The following is a 21965-nucleotide window of genomic DNA, read 5'->3' as shown; positions in this document are numbered from 1 at the left end:
TGTGTGTAACCTGGGCTAATGGGCTCTGCTCTCAGCTGGATCATTACGTGACAGACTGAGGTGTCGGGGTCGCAGTCACAGTCTATTCACACACAGACACACACACACACACGCACACAGTAACCTGTAAACACACATTATTACATATACTGTGCACACACACGTGAGCTGTCCTGACGGGTCAAACTGAGCCGTGTGTTTGAAACTTGGTGAACTCAAGTTTCTCTTTCCACTGTACCACCCTGTTCAGGTAGGGACACATACACACACACACACACACACTGATGTAAATTCACACACACAGTAATGAAACATACAGATGAAGGCTGCTTGTTTCTATAGCGACCGCTTTACCAGCTCACACTGAGCAGATTGACTCGTTAGGACGGCCACCGCGTCGCTAACGAACAGCAGGCTCTCAATTATCATCGAACACACAGGTTTGTGATTCAGCTGTCTTTGTGGGCACCCTGAGGACCATAATAATAATAATAATAATGATAATAATAATGATGATGATGCACTCTCAGGCTCTGTATAAGCCCATCTCAAGCAATGACAGCAGAAAGTCAATAAGATTCAGCGACTTTAATGTCAAAATAACCGATGAGAGAAACCAGGTGAGCAGAGGAAGTGATCAGCTGGTTGCTGGTCGTGGCTGATGGTTTGTCCTTAATGGACTTTCCAGGATGTGGTTGCCAAGGTAACCCTCTAACCTATTTAACATCTCCTCATATGTCTGTCAACAGCTTCTTAATCGCTCGCCACCTGTTAACTTCACATTGCCATTGACTCGTTGTCACTGACTCTCTGTGCTCTGGTCAGCACGTCACTGCAAACCTGCTGCACATTTACAGCATTACAGTTAGTACTGCACATACTGCAGTACATTAACATACACTACTCTTTTACCCATAGAGTTTACTGCAGTACTTTTGCTATAGTAAATTTACTGAATACTAACAGTGAAGTCCTTTATCACACTGAGGACCTCACAAGGTGAAACATTTACAATGGTTCTCACAAGGATATATTTACAAGAACACACACACACACACACTCTACCTGTAGCTCTTTGGGGGGCCGTGACTTTCGAGTAGGAACTCCTGAACATTCTGCAGAAACAAACAAACAAAAAAGAAGGTTGTTTGTTTTCTTCTTTGTCTTTTATTTTGTTTTCCAGCTGCACCAAAAACTTATTTCATAAACAGAAATAATCCTGCTGAAAACATCTTTTCATGTAAAACGTCTCCTCGGTATGAGAGTTATCTGAAGGCCATTATTTTCTCTGTCGACAGTCAACACTGATGAAAGGATCTGATTTCAAACCCACAGCAGCAGCGAGCACATCTCTTACTTCTCATTCTGTGATCTCCACTCAAACCTCATCTGCTTTTAAAGATGACCTTTGCCATTTGGGTCAATGGGAGTCTTTCCCCTACAAACAATGACTGTGAATGAAACTATTTTTGAAAGTGTTGCTGTATCGTGATGTCTGAAAGCTGAAAAGTTTTACCTCCACGAAGCTCAGCAGTTTTCCCGTTGACATCTCGAAACCCTTTTTGGCCGCCTCGCTCTTCCGCAGCTGACACTCCAGGACGGCCGCTCTCTTCTTCAGCTCGTCCGTCTCCTCCTGAGATCAAAAACATTCAGGTTCTGGACATTTATGATCTTCGTCTCCTGTGCACTTCCTGTTTCACATCTCGTCCTTTAAAGAAAGTAGTCCTTACTTCCTGCCCACAGTTTTTCCCACTGTGATTACCTGCTGAGCTACCCCCCTCGGGTGTCACCGCTTCCTCCCTGTCTGTTTAAATACTTTTGCATCAAGCTTCTCTTCAGTAAAACAAAAAGCTCATTTTTGGCTCCTGTTTCTGCTTTAACTGTAACTGGCTGTTACACGTCCAACCTTTTCAGTTCCCTTTCTCAGCGCTTTTTAAAACGATCATAAATATGTTAAATTAAAAGCAGTGGAGCCGGCGACCCTGAAACAGGTCATTTAACTGTAAATTAGTGTTCGATGAACTGGTTCACGGAGACTAAAGCAGACACCACAAACACAGACAGGAGCCAAAGAGGCCAAACATCTTACAAAAGTCTCATTTCCTGTGCTTGTCTTTGGTGCGTGACCAGTAAAAGCTGTTAATGAAAAGGAGGAGTGTTTGCATGCAGTCGTGCTCTGGCGTTTGGACAAAAGCTCTTTGTTTCCAGTGTGAGCACTTTTGTTTCTTTCTGCAGACTTTTGTTTTGTGCCGATGGCTCAGAGAAACAACGCTGAGCGGATTTCTGCAAAGCCTACGTCAGAGAGGGAAGCGGCTCTGTCACCAAATACACCTGACCCACATTCAGGCCTGAAGACGAAACCAGGACCTGGAGCAGCAATAACCCGGCACCAAAAAGCCTGTATTTTTAATATTCCCCTTTCATTGTTCCCGTGTTGAGAGACAGAAGCCCAGGCTGCAAACATGCTGCACTAAAGTAATAGAAAAACCATTACATGACAGAAAGGTTGCTGTTTTTTCACTATCATCATAGAAATGTTTGATTTTACGATGACTCAGCGACGATCTTTGTGGTCTTGGGTCAATGGGTTTGCTTGGTGGCTGGTTGGACGGTGCAGTCAGCTGCCTTCCTGCTTCCTCATCCTTCCAGTTTTATAAATGTGCCACATAACTGAAGCTGAAAATGGTTTCACACATAATCTAGAGAAATAAAAGTACTTAGCTGACCGGGACTCTGCGGTAATCGTCAGAGAGCAGCTCTGCTCGGTGCCTACCGTGAACTGATCCATGTGGTGTGAGTCACCTTGTTGGCTGGTGCCTGGTGCTCCATCCTCTGAGTCTTCAGCTCTGCGATCTCAGCCTCCAGCAGGTGGATCACCTCCTCGTAGTCCATCTCCATCCCTCTGGCCTGCTTCTGGGCTGCCTCAGCCAGCTGGATTCGAGTCCTCAGAGCTCGGCTCTCCTCCGCGCTGTGTTTCACTTCCTGTCAGAAAGAGTGGAGGAAGAGGAGAGGGGGAGGATGGGGTAGAAGAAGAACCTGAGGGATTACTCAGTAGACTTTCAGTGGTGCTTTCAGGCCCTGCTCAGTGCTTTTGAGAGGCCTCCCAGGTGGTCGTGCCATGATTTGGGATTCGTGGTGTCAGGATGAGTTAGTGTGATGAGGCTCTTTGCTGTGGCCTCGGGGACGTTTCTCTGAATCAGCAGGCTGTGCAGTCGAGTCCCAGCAGGCCTGTCAGCGCTCAGCATACCTCTGTCTGTGATAAGGTTACCTACGGTTGGAGAGCAGCGTTATCATCAAAACAATAAAACAAACCTCTGTCTGGTGACAAAGATCGATCAAACTGTTGATGAACGCTCACGGCACTAAACCTTTATCTTGATTTTTACCAGCAGCTGACACCATGAATTGATCAGGAAAATGTGAAAGAGGTGAGCAAGGAATTTCTCACTGACATTAACCCCATCGTTAGAAATAATGCAGGTTTGAAGCACGTAATCATCGGCTTCACTTTGAGATCTGTAGGCTACAGCCAAGATCCAAAAGCCATGAAATCCAAGTAAACTAGCAGTGAACAGGAGAACGATAGAAACTCCAAAACAGGAAAGACTCCTTAGAAAGTCAGACTAAAGGACCAGATGAAGTCGAGACAAAATGAGGAGCAGAAAAATGGTTTTCAGTGTCTTTAAACTGACTTTAATGTGCACTCATTTTTATAAAACTAGGTTAAAATAAACCTCTAATCATTTAAAACAACACTGACACTTATAAACGTTCCACAAATGCAGTTTATGAGATGCTAATTCATTTTATTTATTTCACATCAACAGTCGGCTCAGGGCGCACTTTATTGTAAGCTAAAACCCCTATAGTAACACAGATAATCAGACAACCCCTGTGAGCAAGCACTTTGGCGACAGTGGGAAGGAAAAACTCCCTTTGAACAGGAAGAAACCTCCTGCAGAACCAGGCAGGAAAGCAGTCCTACATATTTGTGCATGAACTGCACTGAAGAACGTTTCCTGATCAAGGTCCCTCACAGTGTTACCAGAGGCCGATGACCATGCCCTCCAGAGTGAGCAGAATCTACCAGCCGTCAGCATCAGTAGACGTCATCCTCTGAGGACCATGAATGCCATTATAACATTTCATGACGGTGCATTGACCAGGTGATATTTCAGTGAGCACTGCAGTCGCTGTTAAGACTCAGACGTCTCTGTGCAGTCACACCGTCAGCATGAGTAATGCTTGAGCTAAAAATAAAACGACAGGTCATCGTCGCTTTTTGGCAGGTTGTTGTTGTTGGTGGAGTTTTTCTCGGAATGAGCTCTTATTGTTTGATTGTGTGATTTAAGAGCGCGGCCGGGCCCGACTGACTGGCTGGCGCTCTCTTACGTAACAATGCTGGAACAAAAACAAGACACAGAGCTTACTTCATGTCCTCGTCTCACTCCTGGCTCATTATTTTTCAAAACGTCAGCACTGTGCCCGATCTGAACTCTGCAAAAACCACAAAGCCACATTCAGTCAGGTCAAAGTGAACAAGGCTGGGCTCTGTGGACCAGCAGCATTTTAAACACACACCTTTCACCAGCTCAGAGTGACGCTGACATGCTGCTCTGCAAACAAACATTTTTACTCCTGTGTCAAACAGAGTGTGAACGACAGCCGTGTAACAATGAGTCACCGATGTGTCTAAACCTGTTTGTTTCTCTACAGAATCAAAGCACAACAAATGCTGTCTCAATTTTAGTCATATTTCAGTTGCAGCTGGCAGCTTTTCATTCACAGTGAAGCCCAAACTCTTCGCCCACTTATCCACCTCCTGCAGCCATAGCTGGACTGGCCATCGGCCCACCGGGCATTTGCTCGGTGATTTGATTTTTTGTTTTTATGGGCCGATGATTTTTTATTTTATTTTATTTTTTTATAACAGTATAAACAGTGAAAGGTGGTGTATTGGCCAGATGCTGGCAGATGTGTAAAAACAACTCAGTTGTTTGGTGGTGGCTGTGGCGGAGCTTCCACAGAGGCCAGCAGGTGGATGAGGGGAAGGGGAGGCAGGAGGAGCAGAGCCCCGAGGCGGTGAACTGAACTTCAGGTAAGAAGTTATGAGCTGCAGTCTATCTGGGTCAGATATGAACCAAGTTTAGTTTATTTTCGTTGTGCTGACTTTTTACAGTCAGTTACAATAACTCGTACTGCTACTAGCTAGCATGACGGAGTTTCTATACAGCTGGGTGGTGCTATGATGTTACTGATAGTGAGCTTTATTTTATTCATAAGTTAGTAGCTGCCAACCGTCCCGTAAAAAGACGGAATCGTCTGGTATTCAGAGAAAATATTACACATTTCGTTTTGAGGTGAAAAGGAACACAGTTTGTCCCAGACTTCAGCTACAATGAAAAAGACACAAAGCTGGATTTATTCTGTGTCTTTACGCTGCAGCTGCCTCTTCTTCTCTCATTCTCTCCCCTCTCTCTCCTGTTTCTACTTCAATCATGAAACTGATCAGTGATCAGCTGATCGGCTCTCTTGTTTGTTTATCGTCCACTTTGCGCCAGAAAGAAGAAACCAGCGGATGTCGCGCTAAACAACAGCAGCACGTTTAAGCTTGATCAGCTGTTGTTAGAATTTATTTAATATTAATTTCTAGTATCAGCTGATGTTTGCTGGAGCCACAGCTGTAAAGCTGCTGGTCATGATGTTGGTTTAGATATGTGGTGAGAGGGAAACATGAAAATGAAACCAGGAGATGTCCTTACTGAATCATCAGAGCTGTGATGGAGAAACAGGTTTACCTTTTAGGTGACATGGATGAGTTGAAGTTATGAACTGTTTCTGGGAGACAAATAACACCAGCATCCTTTTCTGTGTAACTGACAGCTGGTAACTGTGCAGGGGCGGGTCTAGCAAAGTGTTGCCAGGGGGCAGGTAGGGCATTAACAGGGAGAGGGGGGCACAAAGAAATACTTTCTTATTCTCATTTAAAATGTCTAGCTTTTATTAAATAATTATCTGAATCTTACAACCAAAGTTTTTATCTGATGTACAACATATAGAAATCATACATATACCAACAAGACTGTACATCACCGTCACCACAGCGTTTGCTTTCATTCAAAGGCTTTATGGTTTTTCCTGTAATACCTGGTGGGCTGGTCTCTAGTCAAAATGCCCGGGCCGATTTTTTGTCCCAGTCCAGCCCTGCCTGCAGCTCTAAGAGCGAGATACGAGTAAGAGCTCACAGACCAGCTAAAGCACATCATTTCCTGCCCCAAGGCCAGTTGGACAACCACCACACCAACGAGGCACCCGGGAGGAACCCTGGTCAGACACCCAAACCACCTCCACTGACTGAAGTCCCAGAAATCCAAGCTACACCCTTCAGAGGAAGCTTGTATGTCACTGCTCTCAGCTTGTTGCTATAGGTGCAGAGTGCGCAGGCATCACCCCAACACTCGCCCGGGAAACCCCGAGACACTTAACCATTGCCAGAGTGGGCGCTCCACCTCTTCATGCTGACCACCGTGGCCTCAGACTTGGATGAAAACCATGAGAAATTTGGAGCTCCATGTTCGATAAAGCAAACAGGAGCACGTCACAACTCAAGCTATGCAGATGAATAAAAGCACTACAGGCCAGAGGGAAATATGTGCTGGCATACGGGCCCAGCTGGGCTTTGACCCCATGTGATCTTTGATGCAGAGGGAGAGCCAGTCTGTAGCGTGGAGGTTATGTAACTCTCAGGGCAGTGAAACAGACACCAGCAATAATTAGACACTCATAACTGGAAGCAACCACTCCCAGTACAGTTGGCACACTGGCAGCCAATAACCTGTAACCCTGCAGCGCTGAAATAAACATCGCACGGTAAACTGATCTTTGGTGGCACTAACAGATCAGAGTGAACACTGAGTTTTGTCACAACACTCAGTGCAACACGAACCAGGAAAGAAACACTGCAAGATTTCACCGAGGAGCATGCAAAACACCACGGGGGCCCAAAACTCCCCCTCATGTAAAGATACTCATGCAGGCAAAAAAGAAATATATTTATCTGCTATAATGAGAACAAATTGTCTGAAACTGAGGGTTTACTGAGCTCTGAGTGCCTGAGATCACACACACACACACACACACACACACACACACACACACACACACACACACACACACACACACACACTCGAGGCAAAGAGGAAGCAGACTGGGGAGAATTTGGCAGCTCTCATCCTCCTGCTGCGACATCATATGCAGTGGAAGCTAACAGAACACACATGAAGTAAATGCAATGATTTATGAACAAGATTCTGAAATGCTGGACACACACACACACACACACACACACACACACACACGCGCGCGCACACACATAGTGTGTGTCATCCATCTGTTACCTCCAATTTTCTCTAGTAATTAAAAAATCTGCAAACTGCCGTTTCAAGAATGAGGTTTATGTTCATGTCCACCACTCCAGCTCTGTGGGGACCAATCTCAGGTTTTAACCTTTGGAGCGAGGACATTAATGGAAAGTAGGGACATCAAGCAAAAGTAATGAATTGGTTTTTTTTTGTTGAATGGGGAAAGTTTTTTGGAAACTTTGAAAAAATGTCTTACTGGGAGACTTCAACGCTTATCTGGTCAACAACAGTGAGACATGGAGGGGCGTGACTGGGAGGAATGGCCTCCCAGGTCTGAACCCCAGTGGTGTTCTGGTACTGGATTCCCGTGCAAACCACAGTTTGTCCATAAAAACACCATGTTCAAACATAAAGGTGTCCATAAGTGCTCGTGGCACCAGGACACCCTAGGCAGCAGGTCAATTTTGAGATCGTATCATCATATCTGATTGCGATGGAAGGTGCCTGAACATGTGAGCACCTTTCCCATAAACACCTACTCGGATCGACTCACCACAGCTCAACTCAGATCGAGTGATTTTACATTGCATACGACACGAACGCTACAACAAAGGTGGACATTGAGGCAAGAATATACCTGCTGCTCGGTCTGTGGCTTTTCGCCAGACTTGGGGACCATAGCGTCGTTTCTTGGAGCCATTTCCCTCATTGCGTCGTTTCAAAAATGGCAGTTTTGATTTTCATGAACGAGATGCTCTCATGACTTATTGAGTGAAAACTGTGGTAAACCGAGGAAAGTCAGTCCGAGTAGGGGAGACATGGGGACATTGAGTCTGAATGGACCGTGGTCAGCACCTACACTACTGAAGCTGCTGCACTGCGCTACGGCTACAAGGAGGTTGGTGCCTGTCATGGTGGTAACCCCCTCACAGGTGAGGGGAACGGCTGAAGAAGAAGCACTATCCCGCTGGGATACCCTGTGGGACTTTGGAGGCAGCCAATAGGTGCCAGCATGGCTGTGGACGTTTTAGGGCTGTAATGGTTGACACGCCTCTACAATATTGTGTGGAGATCAGGAGTGGTACCTCTGGATTGGCAGGCTGGGGTGGTGATCTTTAAGAAGTGGGACTGGAGGGTGTGTTCCATCTATAGGGGGATCACACACTTCTTTACCTGCCACTCCTTCAGTATATGAATAGTTACCTAAAATGAAACAACAGTGATAACTTTAAACTTTGTCACAACTGCAAAGGTCACGTACATCGACTTAATTCAGCACATTACCTTCACACAGGAGCTTCCAGGACTGAAATATAAACCCAACGTGGAATTACTCAAAAAAACTGCAGTTCCTATGATGGCCACTTGAGTCTCCAACAACCCAGAGAGCAAGTGTCGGTCCACGCTCACTTTTATATATGGTCCAAATAACAACATTATTACTGCCAAAAGGCTAACGAGACCAAAACCAGTGGGTGATGTCATGGTGACTACATCCATCTTTTATATACAGGCCATGCTTCACTCGCTGCCCTCATCATAAAGAACATAATTACTGGGTTTTCTTTACATGAAACCACGGTCCACGGGCAGGGTGACAACATCGCTGTGCATGAATGTCCTCGTTTAATAATGGAGTCCAACAGGAATGCAAGTCTTTTCTTTACTTTGTGCCTCTGGAGGACATCATTTACTGTAATTTGTGCTGCACAGTAGCGCGACACGCTGTCCAACAACACAGCACAAGTGTGACCATCAGAGCAGAGTGGCTCAGAACTGGGACACACTGGCTGGTAAAATTAGACTCCTGGATGGTTTCCAGTGTAGAGTGTCCACTAAGTGTGGAGATGAGGTGTGAGTGTGTCTGTGTGTGTGTCTGTGTGTGTGTGGTGTATGGTTTGGTAACTAATGGATCCCAGCGTGAGCTCTCTTCCCTCCAGCTGTGGCTTCAGGGGGGCCCGAGGGGCTCTGAGAGCCCCCCCCCCCCCCCCGTCTTAAAGGCTGACTTCCATCTCTAATGAAGGAGCATGTCAGCCCGCTCTCCTCCGCCCGCCTGCTCGCTCCCCAGAAAAGGCAGCATAATGGAAGAAAAATCCCTCGCTGTGCACAAGCTGTACAGCCTGGCAGCGCGCGGCGGAACAAAAGAGCAGCGGCCGGTCCGGCTTCTACCCAGACCAAAGGTTTTTGTGCTCCCTGAGAAACAACACTCACATTTGCACCGACGGCTGCTTCCTGCTTTGTTTGACTGTTATGTAATAATAACATAACTTCTCCATCTCGAAGCTGAAAGCTGTGGCAGAGCCGTTAAAATGCCACGCTCAGACAAAGGATATTAAAAGCACTTCAGCTTATTCAGGAGCACCAACGACTCACACCTCCAACGACTTTTACTGACAAGCAAACACAGTTTCCGAAACAGGCGGAACCTGGATCAGATTATAATAATAACAATAATGATGTCCAGGTGATTTATCTGCATGCAAACACAGTGTGAGTGTGGAAGGCTAAGTGACTCCAGCCTGGAAACCTGATCAAATCCTCCCTCAGACGATTAAAGGCTGTCAGCTTAATTCAGCTGTGCAGGTTTGTTAAATATGCAGGCAGCGCTGAAGCTGACAGTCGTGATCTGCGCCCTGATGTGACTGCAGGCAGCCAGGACATGTCTGAGCAGCTAACGTTGCTTAAAACCTGCTTTTATACCAGGACAGATGACAGAGACGCAAAGTAGACTTCAGAATATTTTAAAGTGTTCTTAGAGTTTGTGAGTTGATGCAGTGCCTCTGCACCTCAGGTGCACACTGAAGTGGTACTGCATTCCTTCTGATGGTCAGCAGGGGGCGTTTCCCCTGGATGTTCATTAGCATGGTCAAAGTTTCTAATAATGAAGCCACTGGATGAACAGACTGCTCTGACACTCAGTTCCACACAGTGTTTTTACTCTTTTAACTGTATGATGTCATAGATGGGAGATATCCCAGGACCCACCCATTAGCGTTTTGTTCACAATGGGCGGGGCTAAAATAACCTGTTTCAGACAGAGGATGAACTGAGGGCCTGCACCAAGGCCCAGAATCACATAAGGAATGATTATTATGAACTGTGTGTCATGCAAAGCTGCTCTGGCAGAGTCCAAGAAGAAAAAGGTTTCACTATGAAAAAGCAAAGAATAGAAAAAGTCCAATGTCTGCAAAGCTGCCAACACTCGGCGAGAAGCTAAAGGCGCGACTGCAGAGCAGGAAGTGAACGCTCAGCTCTGCATCCTCCTCATTTCTGCTCCTTGGGTCTGAAACTCAGGTAAGGAAACGCCCCACCGGCCTTTGTTGTTATGGTGCACTTGTCGGCTAAATGTAGATATTGATTGATTTATGCAACCGAGCGGGAGCGAGAGAGGCCGAGACCCTTCAGCTCTGAATCACAACAAACACAATGTGGGGAGGAGGAGGAGGAGGAGCTATTCTAGAGCCCAAAATAAAAACAGATTCACCACGGGGCTCACAGTCCTCCCACACACACACACACACACACACACACACACACACACACACACACACACACACACACACACAAGCTCTTTATCATCACACCTGCAGGTCGGTTTGTGTGTGTGTGTATGAAGGGCTCCACCTGCTGATCACACCTCGTCTCACACACACTCCTGACTCCAGCATCCACCACAGCCACTGACCAACACATGACCTGTGTATGACTTCCTGTTTTCACACACGTGCGCAGGTCGGATGAGTGCAGCAGGCGTGACTCACCTGTTTGACCTTGCTGAGCTCCTCCTCCATCTGATGGTGGACTCTCTGAGACTCGACCAGCTGCTCCTGCAGATCAGAACCGACACTTTAGAATATTTACTGAAGCCCACTTTTCTTTGGATATGATTGAATTCTACAAAATGACTCAGGCGTGAGTCTACCTGCAGCCTCTTGATCTCCCTCAGAGCCTCGATGTGCTCCTTCCTGAGCCGCTCCATCTCCTCCAGGTCCTCTGAGTCCGACAGTGACGGCTGCACAAACACACAAACACATCAGAAACATCTGCGACAGAGAACGATTCGTTAGCATCTCGTTAGCGTGAGTGTCAGGCTGAAAGTGCCGTAAATGATGAAGAGCGAGTGAAAGCAGCACATTGAGGCTTGTGTGACGATGACCTGAACATTAATCACACCTGTATCCTCTCACAGGTGCAGCTGCTGCTGCTCTCAAGTCCACCGAACCTGTGTGACCTGTGTGACCCTGTGTGACCCCAGCACAGCTCTGCTGATAGGACCCTCCTGTTCAATGGCAGCGTCCACAGTGGAGTGGACGTGGAGTCATCACGTGCTCCTGTTCACTTAAACCTGGATGATCCTCAGTCTGATGAATCCAGGTGATCTCAGAAAACCACCGGAGGCAGCAGTGAGTCCCCATTGACTCCCATATTAAAACTTTACAGCAGTGTTTGTTCTGTTGGAGACTTTGGGAGCATTGTTAATGACATCATCTGATGACATCATCACTCATACTGTACTAACAGACGTATAAATAAAGCGACTGCTCACCATGTCCACGTTTTTATTTTGCTTATAACCAGCAAAGTAAAACTGGAGCTTAAAGGTCACTTTTTTATTCTAATAAACAATAAAATGAAAAGATAAAAATAAAGAAGCAGAATCGATCCCGTTAGAAACGCCGCACAGGCAGCATCATTCCCACCTACACCTTCTCCAGGTGTTCCCTGCTCTGTTGCTGTGACCGCCTCCACCATCTCCGTGCTGTGACTGACACTGATGACCCCCCCACACCCCCCACATACTTTAACATACTGTAATATTCTACAAACACTGTCTGCACTGCAAAACTGAAAACTGTGTTAGTACTCTGTTGTGCTTTTCCTGAAGGCTGCATATACGTGCATACATACAGGATGAGTCACTCAGCATCTTTTCTATGAGTTTAAAGTAAATTACAGTTAAAAGTTGTTTATAAAGTTCAGTAACTGTGTGACATCAGGCGTGTGCGCTGTGCTGCACGCTCCTACCCTCGGGTCGCTGGGCGACTCCAGCAAGCTGAACAGGTCGTCGGACGTGAAGCGAGACCCGGGCTGCGTGACGCCCAGCTCCTCCAGCTGAGGCTTGAACAGCTCCTTGATCAGGCTCTCGAAGTCTGGGAACAGAAAACAGACACGAGCGCTCAGCAGGAGGCAGAACGCCAACCCGAGCCTCTCTGAGGCCGAAGCAGCGACAAAACCTGCAGATCTGCGTCCTGCACTTGACTTTCATCTTCAACGCTGCCGCGCCACATCACCAAGCCTCCTTTAAACTGTGCAAATGGTGAATGAAAACACAATATGGATCATCTCTGAGCACAGTCAGCCATGTGACCACACCTTCTGTTTTTATTCTACGAACAGTGAGATTAATGGATCCCCTCTGTGTGTGATGGTGACGACCTGGCGGCTGCTCAGAAGAATTCAGTTCAAACAGCTGCTCCAACAGCAGCAACAGTTTCTACGTTTCAACTCTGATGTCCAGCAGCAGCCAAAGACATTTTATTCTTTCTACTGAAGCTCTCTGCTTTTCCTTCACTTTTTCAAACAGTGCAGTAAAACCCACAAAGCAGAATAAAAGCTCTGAGTTAACGCAAGTGAGCAGAAAGTGTGCAAAGCTCGAGTCGCTGCGACGTCAGAAGAATCGAGTCCCAGTTTCCCAGGTGAAACCGCCGAGGGCACAAAGGAGGGAAGGAGGCGAGTAAAGCCGAACGCAGGAGAAACAAAACTCCAGCTAAAAACATCCAACAAGGACACAGCAGGAAACCTCCTGACTGCTGGAGACCAACATGGTCCAAACACAGCAGCACAGTCATCAGTTTACCTCAGAGCTGCGCTTAAAACCTTCAATCATGAAAAGAAACAAGAGCTAAATACAAATAAAAGTACATGATGTCCTGCACAGGTGTGAGGATGAGGGACACCTGCAGGAGGACAGCCACAGGTGAGCTGAGCGATGATGTCTTACCTGTGAAGGCCACCGTCCCAGCCGGATCAGCTCGCAGTCTGGACCGGAGCGTCTGCCGCTGAGTGTCGGAGGGCTTCAGGCCAATCAGCTCCAGAGCCTGGACACAACCACACACACAGATCGATACACAGCTCACATGGTGCAAACACACACTGACAAACAGCCGCTGACCAATGAGAAGAGAGTATCGGCTCATGAATTGGTTCAGCTGACACTGTTGTGTCGTGATGAAGTACACAAACACATTTTGTGTTTTGTTTGGATTTGGGAACAAAAAGGTTTTTCCTCGGTTCCCATGAAGCTGAATGATGTTCGTGGCGTTCCCGTCAGCGTGCAGGGAAATCATCACCTCATGCTGTCGCACTGAGGACTCGATAGTTTCTGTGCAGATTTACGTGTTTGGTTTTTTTCTTGCCTCCTGGTTGGTTCATCCTGCTGACTCTGCTGTTTCAACGTCAGCGTGAAGCGTTCAAAGGTGCGACTCACAAACACTCACCTGCTCCAACCTTTCTATCTTGAGGCGGCAGCTGTCGCTGAGGGAGCTCTTCCTCTGAGGAGGCTGACTGCTCGGAGACTCTGGAAGCAGAGGAACACACACGGTTACTGCAAAGACACAAAACAACTACAAACAACAAATGCTGATGAAACACACACACAGAAAACAGGGAGAGAATGACACGAAACACGTAACAGTCCACAAAGACACAAAAGAAAACTCAAAAACGGAATAAAAATACACAAAATATCCACAAATCAACTACAAAATGATGCAAAATGACCAGAAATTGTGACAGAGAGATGCAACAATCACAAAATGTTCAAAAATAATTACAAAAAATATTTAAATAAACAACATGAATGAACCATGAGGAGCCAACGAGTATAAGAATCACGTTTACCACCACATAACCACAAAACCAGGAAATTTGAATTTGAAACGATTGTGTAACACCATTCATCGATACAAATTTAAAGGTCGGTGCACTTAAACGAGGAGGTAACAATCTCAAAGAAATCATGAAGTCACTTTAAATATTGAAAGAATTAATGAGATAGTAAGTAAATGCAAGTTCTGCCTAAATTCTGTGTATTTTACAGGAAAACAGACACGAATTTAAATCACTTTTTATTCACTGTGCAGTTTCATGGTAATTTTGCAGAAAACCATCTTCCTGCATCTTGTTCTCTCTGTGCTGCGGCTGTTTGATGGAGCAGGTTTTATGTTCTGTTGTCCTTTTCTTTTAGTCTTACTCACGACTTACATTTGTTACAGTTTCATTATTTTTATCATGAATTATTTCCTGTATAAACCTTTAAACATTTGTAGGTAAATATAATGAAATTGTAATTGTAAATCAAATACATTTGAATTCTGTTCATTGCAGAGGAGTTATGCCTCCTTTATGCCAGAACACAACCCTCCTGTGTCTCTGCAGGTGTTGTTACAGGTGTGTTAGCTCTGTGACCCTAGCAGCGTCTTCTTCAGCCTCAGACATCACCATGGAGACAGGTCGGACTGGTTTGCTGGGACAGCCTCAGGTCGTCCATCAGACAGAACATTTCCCACATGGACAAAGACCTCAGGCCTCCTCATGATCCCAGTGATGCTCCGCACCTCTTCAGCCAGTCACAGGCCAGACCTCCACTTACCTCACTTCCTCCTGTGACAGGAGGACGCATCATCTGCCCCCCAACCCGCCTTCCAGACATTTATTAACAGCTCACGGTGGCTCGTCTGTGAACACACATTTGCCTGCATATGTTCACATTCTCCTGATTCTGCTGTACCATTTCCTGATGTTGCAGATTTCCGTACTGCGTGAAATTCAGGTCTAAGCTACTTTATGCAAATCAGAGCTGTTGAGTATCTGGAAACTCTTCCACTAGGGGGGATACTCCCACTAGGTTTAAATCTGGGACTCTCCACCATTTGACCTTAGAACTGAAGAAGCTTCTCGGATGAGAGGTGAAATGTCTTCAAGCAACTTAAAGAAGTCCAGACGCTTTTCTTTGCAAGCTCCTTTGACTACGATGACCTGGATGACTGAGAACCTTCACAGACAAACTCTTCCAAGTTCCTAAAACTACTGAAAACCTGTGGTTTCCGTCCTGCATGGTGTTAAATGCTGTCACAAAGCTGCAGGTGAACAAAGTGAATAAACCACAGACGTTTCCTGAGCGGTGGATACGTACCGGGGTTCGTCTCAGGCAGGCTGTGACTCTCCGGAGGCGAGGACACACGTGTCTGCTCTGCTCTGCTCGGAGACACTCGCACCTGCTTTCACACATTAACATAGCATGTTAATGACTGTGTGTGTGTGTGTGTCAGATATGCTCACGTGTGACTCTGTTCTCACATTAAACTGACAGTTTAAATAAATGAAGTAACAACTAACACGTTGTCTGTAAATCTGTGCTCTCAGCTGTGGAGACGACACGTTTCTCCAGGCCGCGCTGAAGTACCTGCACAGACAGGCTATCAAAAACTGTCTAACAGACTCTTGTTAGTGCTGACTTTACACTCAGCGCCACCACCAGGCGGTTCTTTTGTTAAAGCGGTGCTGAGACGTCCTGCTTCCTCTCTAATCTAACTTTAAAGAAGGAGAGCTCAAATCTGTGTCCTGTGTTTGTATAAACTTTTATGAGGCTCTCAGAGTCCACGCCCTGACCTGGGTGACGTTGACTGATGGCAGAGTCTCGCTGGCAGGGTTTCGGCTGGAGGTGATCTTGGTAACCACGGCCGGCTGCTGAGGCACGGTGCCCAGGACCGGGCCCCTTATCTGGGGTCCACCCCCACCACCAGACCCCTGCAGGGAGATGGGGCTGTGGGGCCCGCTGCTGGAGCTGGAGGACGACCTCCGCCTGATGAAGGCAATCTCCACGGTCGGGTCGGGTCTAGAACACAAGATGAGTCTGAGTTAAACGTCTGGATTTAACACTTAGAGTCCCCCGAGAGCAGCAGTGCCCAGCCTTCTACCTTTCTACCTTTAAAACCCGCCTTCCAGCCAAGGCGGGTTTTAAAGGTAGAAAAGCCAAATGGCTGCTCTCGGGGGACTCTAAGTGTTAAGTGATCAGAGACGACCTTCAGTTTATGTTTCTATTCAGTTTTTATTATTTACTAATATTTTCTATCTTATGGTTTCTGAATAGTAAACGATGCTGTATCTTTGAAAAGCACCTGAAACAACAGCAGCACACGAACAGCTGTGTCTTTATGTCCTTGCTGTGTGCTATCCTGTCATTTGCACAATGTCTGTTCGGTATCAGGTGTGCCGTACCTGAGTTTGGTGCGTGTCAGGATGCCCCTGGCCTCCTCGTATGTCACTCCGATCAGCGACTCTTTGTTAATGGACACCAGCTGGTCCCCAACCTGCAGCCTGCCGTCCTGAAGCAGCACAGTCAGACAGGAGCAGTGAGACCGCGTGTTCAGCAGCATGCTCACATAAACACTATCAGTATAAGTTGGTATGATTATTATAGATGAGCATAACGCGAGTGCTGTAGTCTGGCCTTTTGCTGGCATGAAGTTGAGTCTGCTGAGGACTGACATGTCACCTTATCTGTTATCAACCCAGTGAATCTCCAGTGGATCATATCAGATGCATTTTTAGTGTCCGCTGTAGACACAGCGGGCTGCCCAGCGGGGTTCTCACTGAATCCAGAATGATCGGAATCAAACCACCGGACCACAAAGATGCTGACCTTCTGGCAGTCTCCTCCAGGCGCGATTTCCTGAATGAACACCATTGGTCCTTCGGGGCGGTTGGCTCCGCCCTTGATGATGAGCCCCAGGCCTGTTCCCTTGGCGACACATATCAACTGAATGACACTGTCACTGAGGACACAGAGAGAGAGGCGGCATGACAGAGAGATTAAAAAGCACGCTGTCATAATCTCTAACCCTCCTCCAGCTTCAAACTGCTGAAGAGGCTTTTCACTATTTTTAGTGGCTGCTGGTGTTTCCATGCAGCTGAATCATAGTTTATTATGTAACCGCCGTCCAATAACAAACTGCCTGGACTCCACTCAATGTACTCGTAGTTAAAGTACTGCAGTACTGCAGATTGATTATGGATGTCAGTACTGCGCTCTACTAACATGTTAACAGTGTTGGGGAGTAACGGAATACATGTACCGCCGTTACGTATTTAAAATACAAAATATGAGTAACTGTATTCCGTTACAGTTACCGTTTAAAAAGGTGGTATTCAGAATACAGTTACTTTGTTGAAATAAATGGATTACACTGCGGTACTTTCCTGTTTCATTTTGTCACGGGTCAGGACTGTTTGGTTTTGTTTGACAGCTACGTTCTGTTGTTCCAGGCGGCAGCGTTATGGTTGCCATGGTTACAGGGCGACGCTCTCTCTCTCTCTCTGCGACTGTGTGTTTCAAATTCAAATTCAAATTCAAATTCAAATTTTATTTGTCACGTACACAGTCATACACAGTACGATATGTAGTGAGAGAGCGCCTTTTCGTTGTTGTTGTTGTGCTAAGCTAACAGGCAGAATGCTACAAGCATAGCTCTAAAGAATGTAGCATCATGGGCAGTGTAGTCCGTGCTGCTGGGAGAATGGACTGCCATACACGTTATGGGTCTGTGAGCGCGAGGAGGGAGAAAAAGGGGAGTGGAAAGGTATGAGCAGTCATCGAGGAAAAACGGGAGCTGGAAACATGTAAATATAATAATAACCACTGCAGCCAAGAAGAGAGCCTGACGAGCCCAGTTGTAAGTAAGCTATTAATGTCACGGTTCTGGGTCCGTTGGACCCAGTATTTTGAGTTTATTATGTTTTGGTTCACTTTTGCATCATGGATTATTCTTTGTTTCTCTGGTACTTTGTGTTTCAGTTATCTTGGTGTTTTGGATTGTTTCTCATTCTCTTGTTGTGATGTTTATTATTATTATTATCATTATTAGAGTTTCATGTTTCTATTATCCATGTTTTAGGAATGGTGGTTTCATGTATAGTTCAGTTCCATGTTTCATTTTCTGTCTCTGTGTTGAGTCCATGTCTCTGAGTTGTGATTCATGTTTCCTGTTTTATTGTGAAAGTCTTTGTCTTATGTTAGTGTGTGCAGCTTTGTTCCCCATGTCTCGTTAGCCCTGATCTCTCCCAGCTGTGTCTCCCTTCTGTGGCCCATTTCCTCATTACTACCCTGTGTATTTAAGCCCTGTGTTTTCCCATGCCCAGTGTCGCGTCGTACCCACAGATTATGCCTAAGTGTCCTTGGGCTCAGTGTTCCATCCTCACTTCATGTTTGTTTTCCTGCCAGCAATAAAGCTGAGGTTTTTTGAGTTACATTCCGTTTTCCGAGTCCTGCATTTGGATCCTCATCTCTGCCTGCCCGCACACAGAGCCCTGACAATTAAGACTCGACTGTGCACCGCGTTCGTGTTTTCCTCCGAAACAATAAGCTCCGTTGGAGCAGCCTTTCAACGCCTCTCTCTGTCTCTCGCAAGAAAAGTTGACCCAGACAACAAAGTAAAGCTATTTTTCGGCTACGAGCCGACAGGGACCCCGCCGTATTAGTCAGAGGTCCCTTTACTACAGTTCGGAGTCGCGGACCTTCAGTAACAGTAATAAATCACACAGCAATAGTACATTCACGTTGTTGTAAAAAGCATGATAATATATTAAGTAATCCAAAGTATTCAGAATACGTTACTGTCATTGAGTAACGTAACGGAATACGTTACAGAATACATTTTGGGGCATGTATTCTGTAATGGAATACATTTTAAAAGTAACCTTCCCAACACTGCATGTTATAACTACAGCTAACCAGCCTGTAATGCTCAGGCTGGAACATTAAACTGATATATACCATCATGAGTCCATAATATGATCCAGGCTCCATCATCACGAGTACTTGAATAGATCTGGATGCTGACTCTGCTGTCCTGTTACTTAGTTTGGATGAGTTTTGCTCTGGTCTGACAGCACGTCGCTGTTTCTACTTTAACACTTTTTTATTTCTGTCTTTATGAGTGTCGTGCTTCCTGTTTTATTTTGATAGTCCCTTTCCTGTGTGCAGTGTATCTAGTTTTGCTTCCCCCTGTGTCGTTAGGTCTCATTTGTCCCACCTGTTCATGTCCTCTCGTTGTCCTGCTTGTGTTTCCTCGTTAACCCTCATGTTCCCTCTCTGTGTGCTGTGCATGTCTCCTCGTGGTTCCAGGTTTTCTTGTTCCTAGTTTCTTAGCGTTTTTCTAGTTTTGTTTTTGTATTCAACCTTTTTCTCCAGTGATTAAAGCTCCGCTATCAGTTTAGCTTTCGCCCGAGTCCTCGTCCTGCTGCCACGCAGCGCTACATGACAGATGTGACACAGGGGCAGCGTGTAAAGAAGGTGGCGTGTAAAGTGTAGTGATGGGCAGATGAAGCCCCATGAAGCACTGAAGCTTTTCATCCAATTGGTTCACCCCAACGCGAAGCTTCATGAAGCTTCATTTGCTCTAGCAGGACACCTACTGGACGTAAAAATAATAGCTGGCATGAATTTGAAGAGTGTGGCATTTTGCACACAGCCTGTAAATGTCAACAACAAAAGGAGTGTGTAAAACACCTATAGTGTAGTGATGGCAGTATACTGTGTATATTTATGCTGGCAGTATGGAAAATGATTATTTGCGGCAAAGTTCGAACCGCTTCATGAACCAGTCACGTGGTACAGCCGGGCAGCGAGGCTTCGGACGTCATCATTTTCAGCTCCTCCCATAAATGAAGCAAGCCTCGATACGCGCTTCGCGGAAACGCCCCCTCCATTACTCGACACACGCTCCGAAGCCTCGATACAGAACGTCCCATCACTAGTAAAGTGGCAAAGAAAGGACTTCACAGCTTAACAGCTGTGTTGGTTTCATTAAAAACTCTGAATAAATCAGCTGGAAAGTTGAAATTACTCATGAAGACTCACTGCAGGACGGGTTTAGCTCTCTATGCGTTTTTATGTCTCTGAGACTATTTGTATTTTAATAATAAATATAAAACAGCCAATCAGAATCTGTGTCGAATGTTTTCTGGTTTACAGGGAAGTGAAGGCATCACCGTGAGAGGGAGTTATTTCTGTTCTTTAGATCCTACCTGAAGGCGTGCACAGGTGTGTGCATGGCGTAGGCGGGGTTAGCGGGGTAAGGGGCGGTGTGGGTGTAGGCCGTGACCCCCTCTTTAGGACTGAGGAGCTGGGGGCTCTCTGACCGGGAGGAGGAGGAGGAGGAGGCCGTGTCCGTCAGCTTCCCTTTAAAGAAACGAGAAGAAGAATGAAGAGAGGTGAGCAGGAAGACGTGGGAGAGAGAGAAGAAATGTAATGGCGGAGGGAGGCGGAGGACGATGGGACGCGGCGGGATGGAGAAAAACTGGAACACAGGATCAATTTAGTGACTCAGGACTGAAACTTTGTACTTTGTGAGGACCAGACTAACATGAGAGGACTTTATTTTAGAAAGTAACAGGATTTTTAGAGTGTGAAGATATTTTTGGAAAATGTGGACATTTTTGAGAAGTGGTGATGTTTTTGGAAAGTCGCAACACCTTTGTAAAACTATTATTTTTACTTTTTCGAGAACTTGGGGACATTTTTGGGTCAGAACATATTTAGTGAGGATGTTTTGTCCGCAGTTCTGCGACACGCAGACATGGAAATGAAAAATTAAACTTGTAATGGACTCTTTTAAAAGGACTGTTAGTTTTGGAAAGTGACCACAAAGCGATTTTGTAACATGCTGTGAATTTCCAGGCATTTGAGCTGTTGGAGTACCGTCGTGTCTATCGTCGTCATGTCTTCAGAGGGCTGTCTGAGGGTTCGGTTTGTCCTGGATCGAATGTTCATGTCGAACGTGATGGTGGGTTTTACCTGTGGACAGCTGCGTGGGAGAGATTCGTCCTGAAGCCGTGATGTGGTTGGAGCTGTACTTCTCCATCAGCTCAGCGAACTCCCTCCTGAAGGACACATGAACACATCACAGCGCCCTGTTTCAGATTCACTTCTCAAAGACCCTCGTCATAACCTCAAACCCAGTCCTTGTGGTGAAACTGAAGGAATTAAGGACATTTCTGTCCAAGACTTTAATTCACATGTAAAAAACATAAAAGAACTGCTAATAACTGCTAAACCAGTATGGATGTCTATGCAGTTTATTTCACAGGCCTGGATTTAAAATATCCGTCTGTCATTAGTTCATGAACAGTTTTTCTTAAGCTGCAGATTCCAGGAAGAAAAATGAATGTCTTGATTGGACGATAAGCGAGAACTCGGACAGCGTCGGACTTTCCTGGAAATCTGAAGAAAAGCACTCAATGATGATTGTTGGAGGCTGTGAGCCGACATACATTAAAGATGTGCTTCATTTAAATGATGTTCCTGCTGCGTGCTCAATGAGCTGCAGTTCAAAGACATCGTTTCCAAAGGGAAAGCACTTTGGAAACATGGCGGCCTGCGCTGGACGGCGTTCAGCACTGAGGCGTTTGAGGAGAGCGAGCTGTGAGATCTGTGAGAGTTTGTCTCCCTCACATGGACACCGAGGAAACCGGACGTCAGTCTCACTCAAACCATCAGCCATCACGGTCTGATCCGATCAGCTGTTAATGCCTTTTAAATGGGAT

At 46.0% G+C, this 21965-nt stretch overlaps 1 protein-coding gene across 4 annotated transcripts in view; it reads right to left on the bottom strand.

Moving 5' to 3' along the window:
- Nucleotides 1-21965, bottom strand: part of stxbp4 (syntaxin binding protein 4) — a 54891-nt gene that overhangs the window by 12265 nt on the left and 20661 nt on the right. For all 4 annotated transcript variants that reach the window (XM_082543730.1, XM_082543729.1, XM_082543732.1 and 1 more), the window contains 14 exons: nt 21217-21302; nt 20448-20601; nt 17065-17197; nt 16641-16747; nt 16032-16257; nt 15556-15637; nt 13859-13938; nt 13363-13459; nt 12387-12511; nt 11284-11373; nt 11123-11188; nt 2803-2982; nt 1517-1633; nt 1066-1115 (listed from right to left, as the gene is read on the bottom strand). In XM_082543730.1, the coding sequence (XP_082399856.1) occupies nt 1066-1115; nt 1517-1633; nt 2803-2982; nt 11123-11188; nt 11284-11373; nt 12387-12511; nt 13363-13459; nt 13859-13938; nt 15556-15637; nt 16032-16257; nt 16641-16747; nt 17065-17197; nt 20448-20601; nt 21217-21302 (1593 nt within the window). The remainder of the gene's footprint in view (nt 1-1065; nt 1116-1516; nt 1634-2802; nt 2983-11122; nt 11189-11283; nt 11374-12386; nt 12512-13362; nt 13460-13858; nt 13939-15555; nt 15638-16031; nt 16258-16640; nt 16748-17064; nt 17198-20447; nt 20602-21216; nt 21303-21965) is intronic.

Source organism: Aulonocara stuartgranti (genome assembly GCF_965226115.1).
Source record: "Aulonocara stuartgranti genome assembly, chromosome: 8".
In the NCBI taxonomy this organism is placed as follows: Eukaryota; Metazoa; Chordata; class Actinopteri; order Cichliformes; family Cichlidae; genus Aulonocara; species Aulonocara stuartgranti.
Note: the sequence above shows the minus strand (reverse complement) of the source record. Positions and strands in the feature narration are given on the sequence as shown.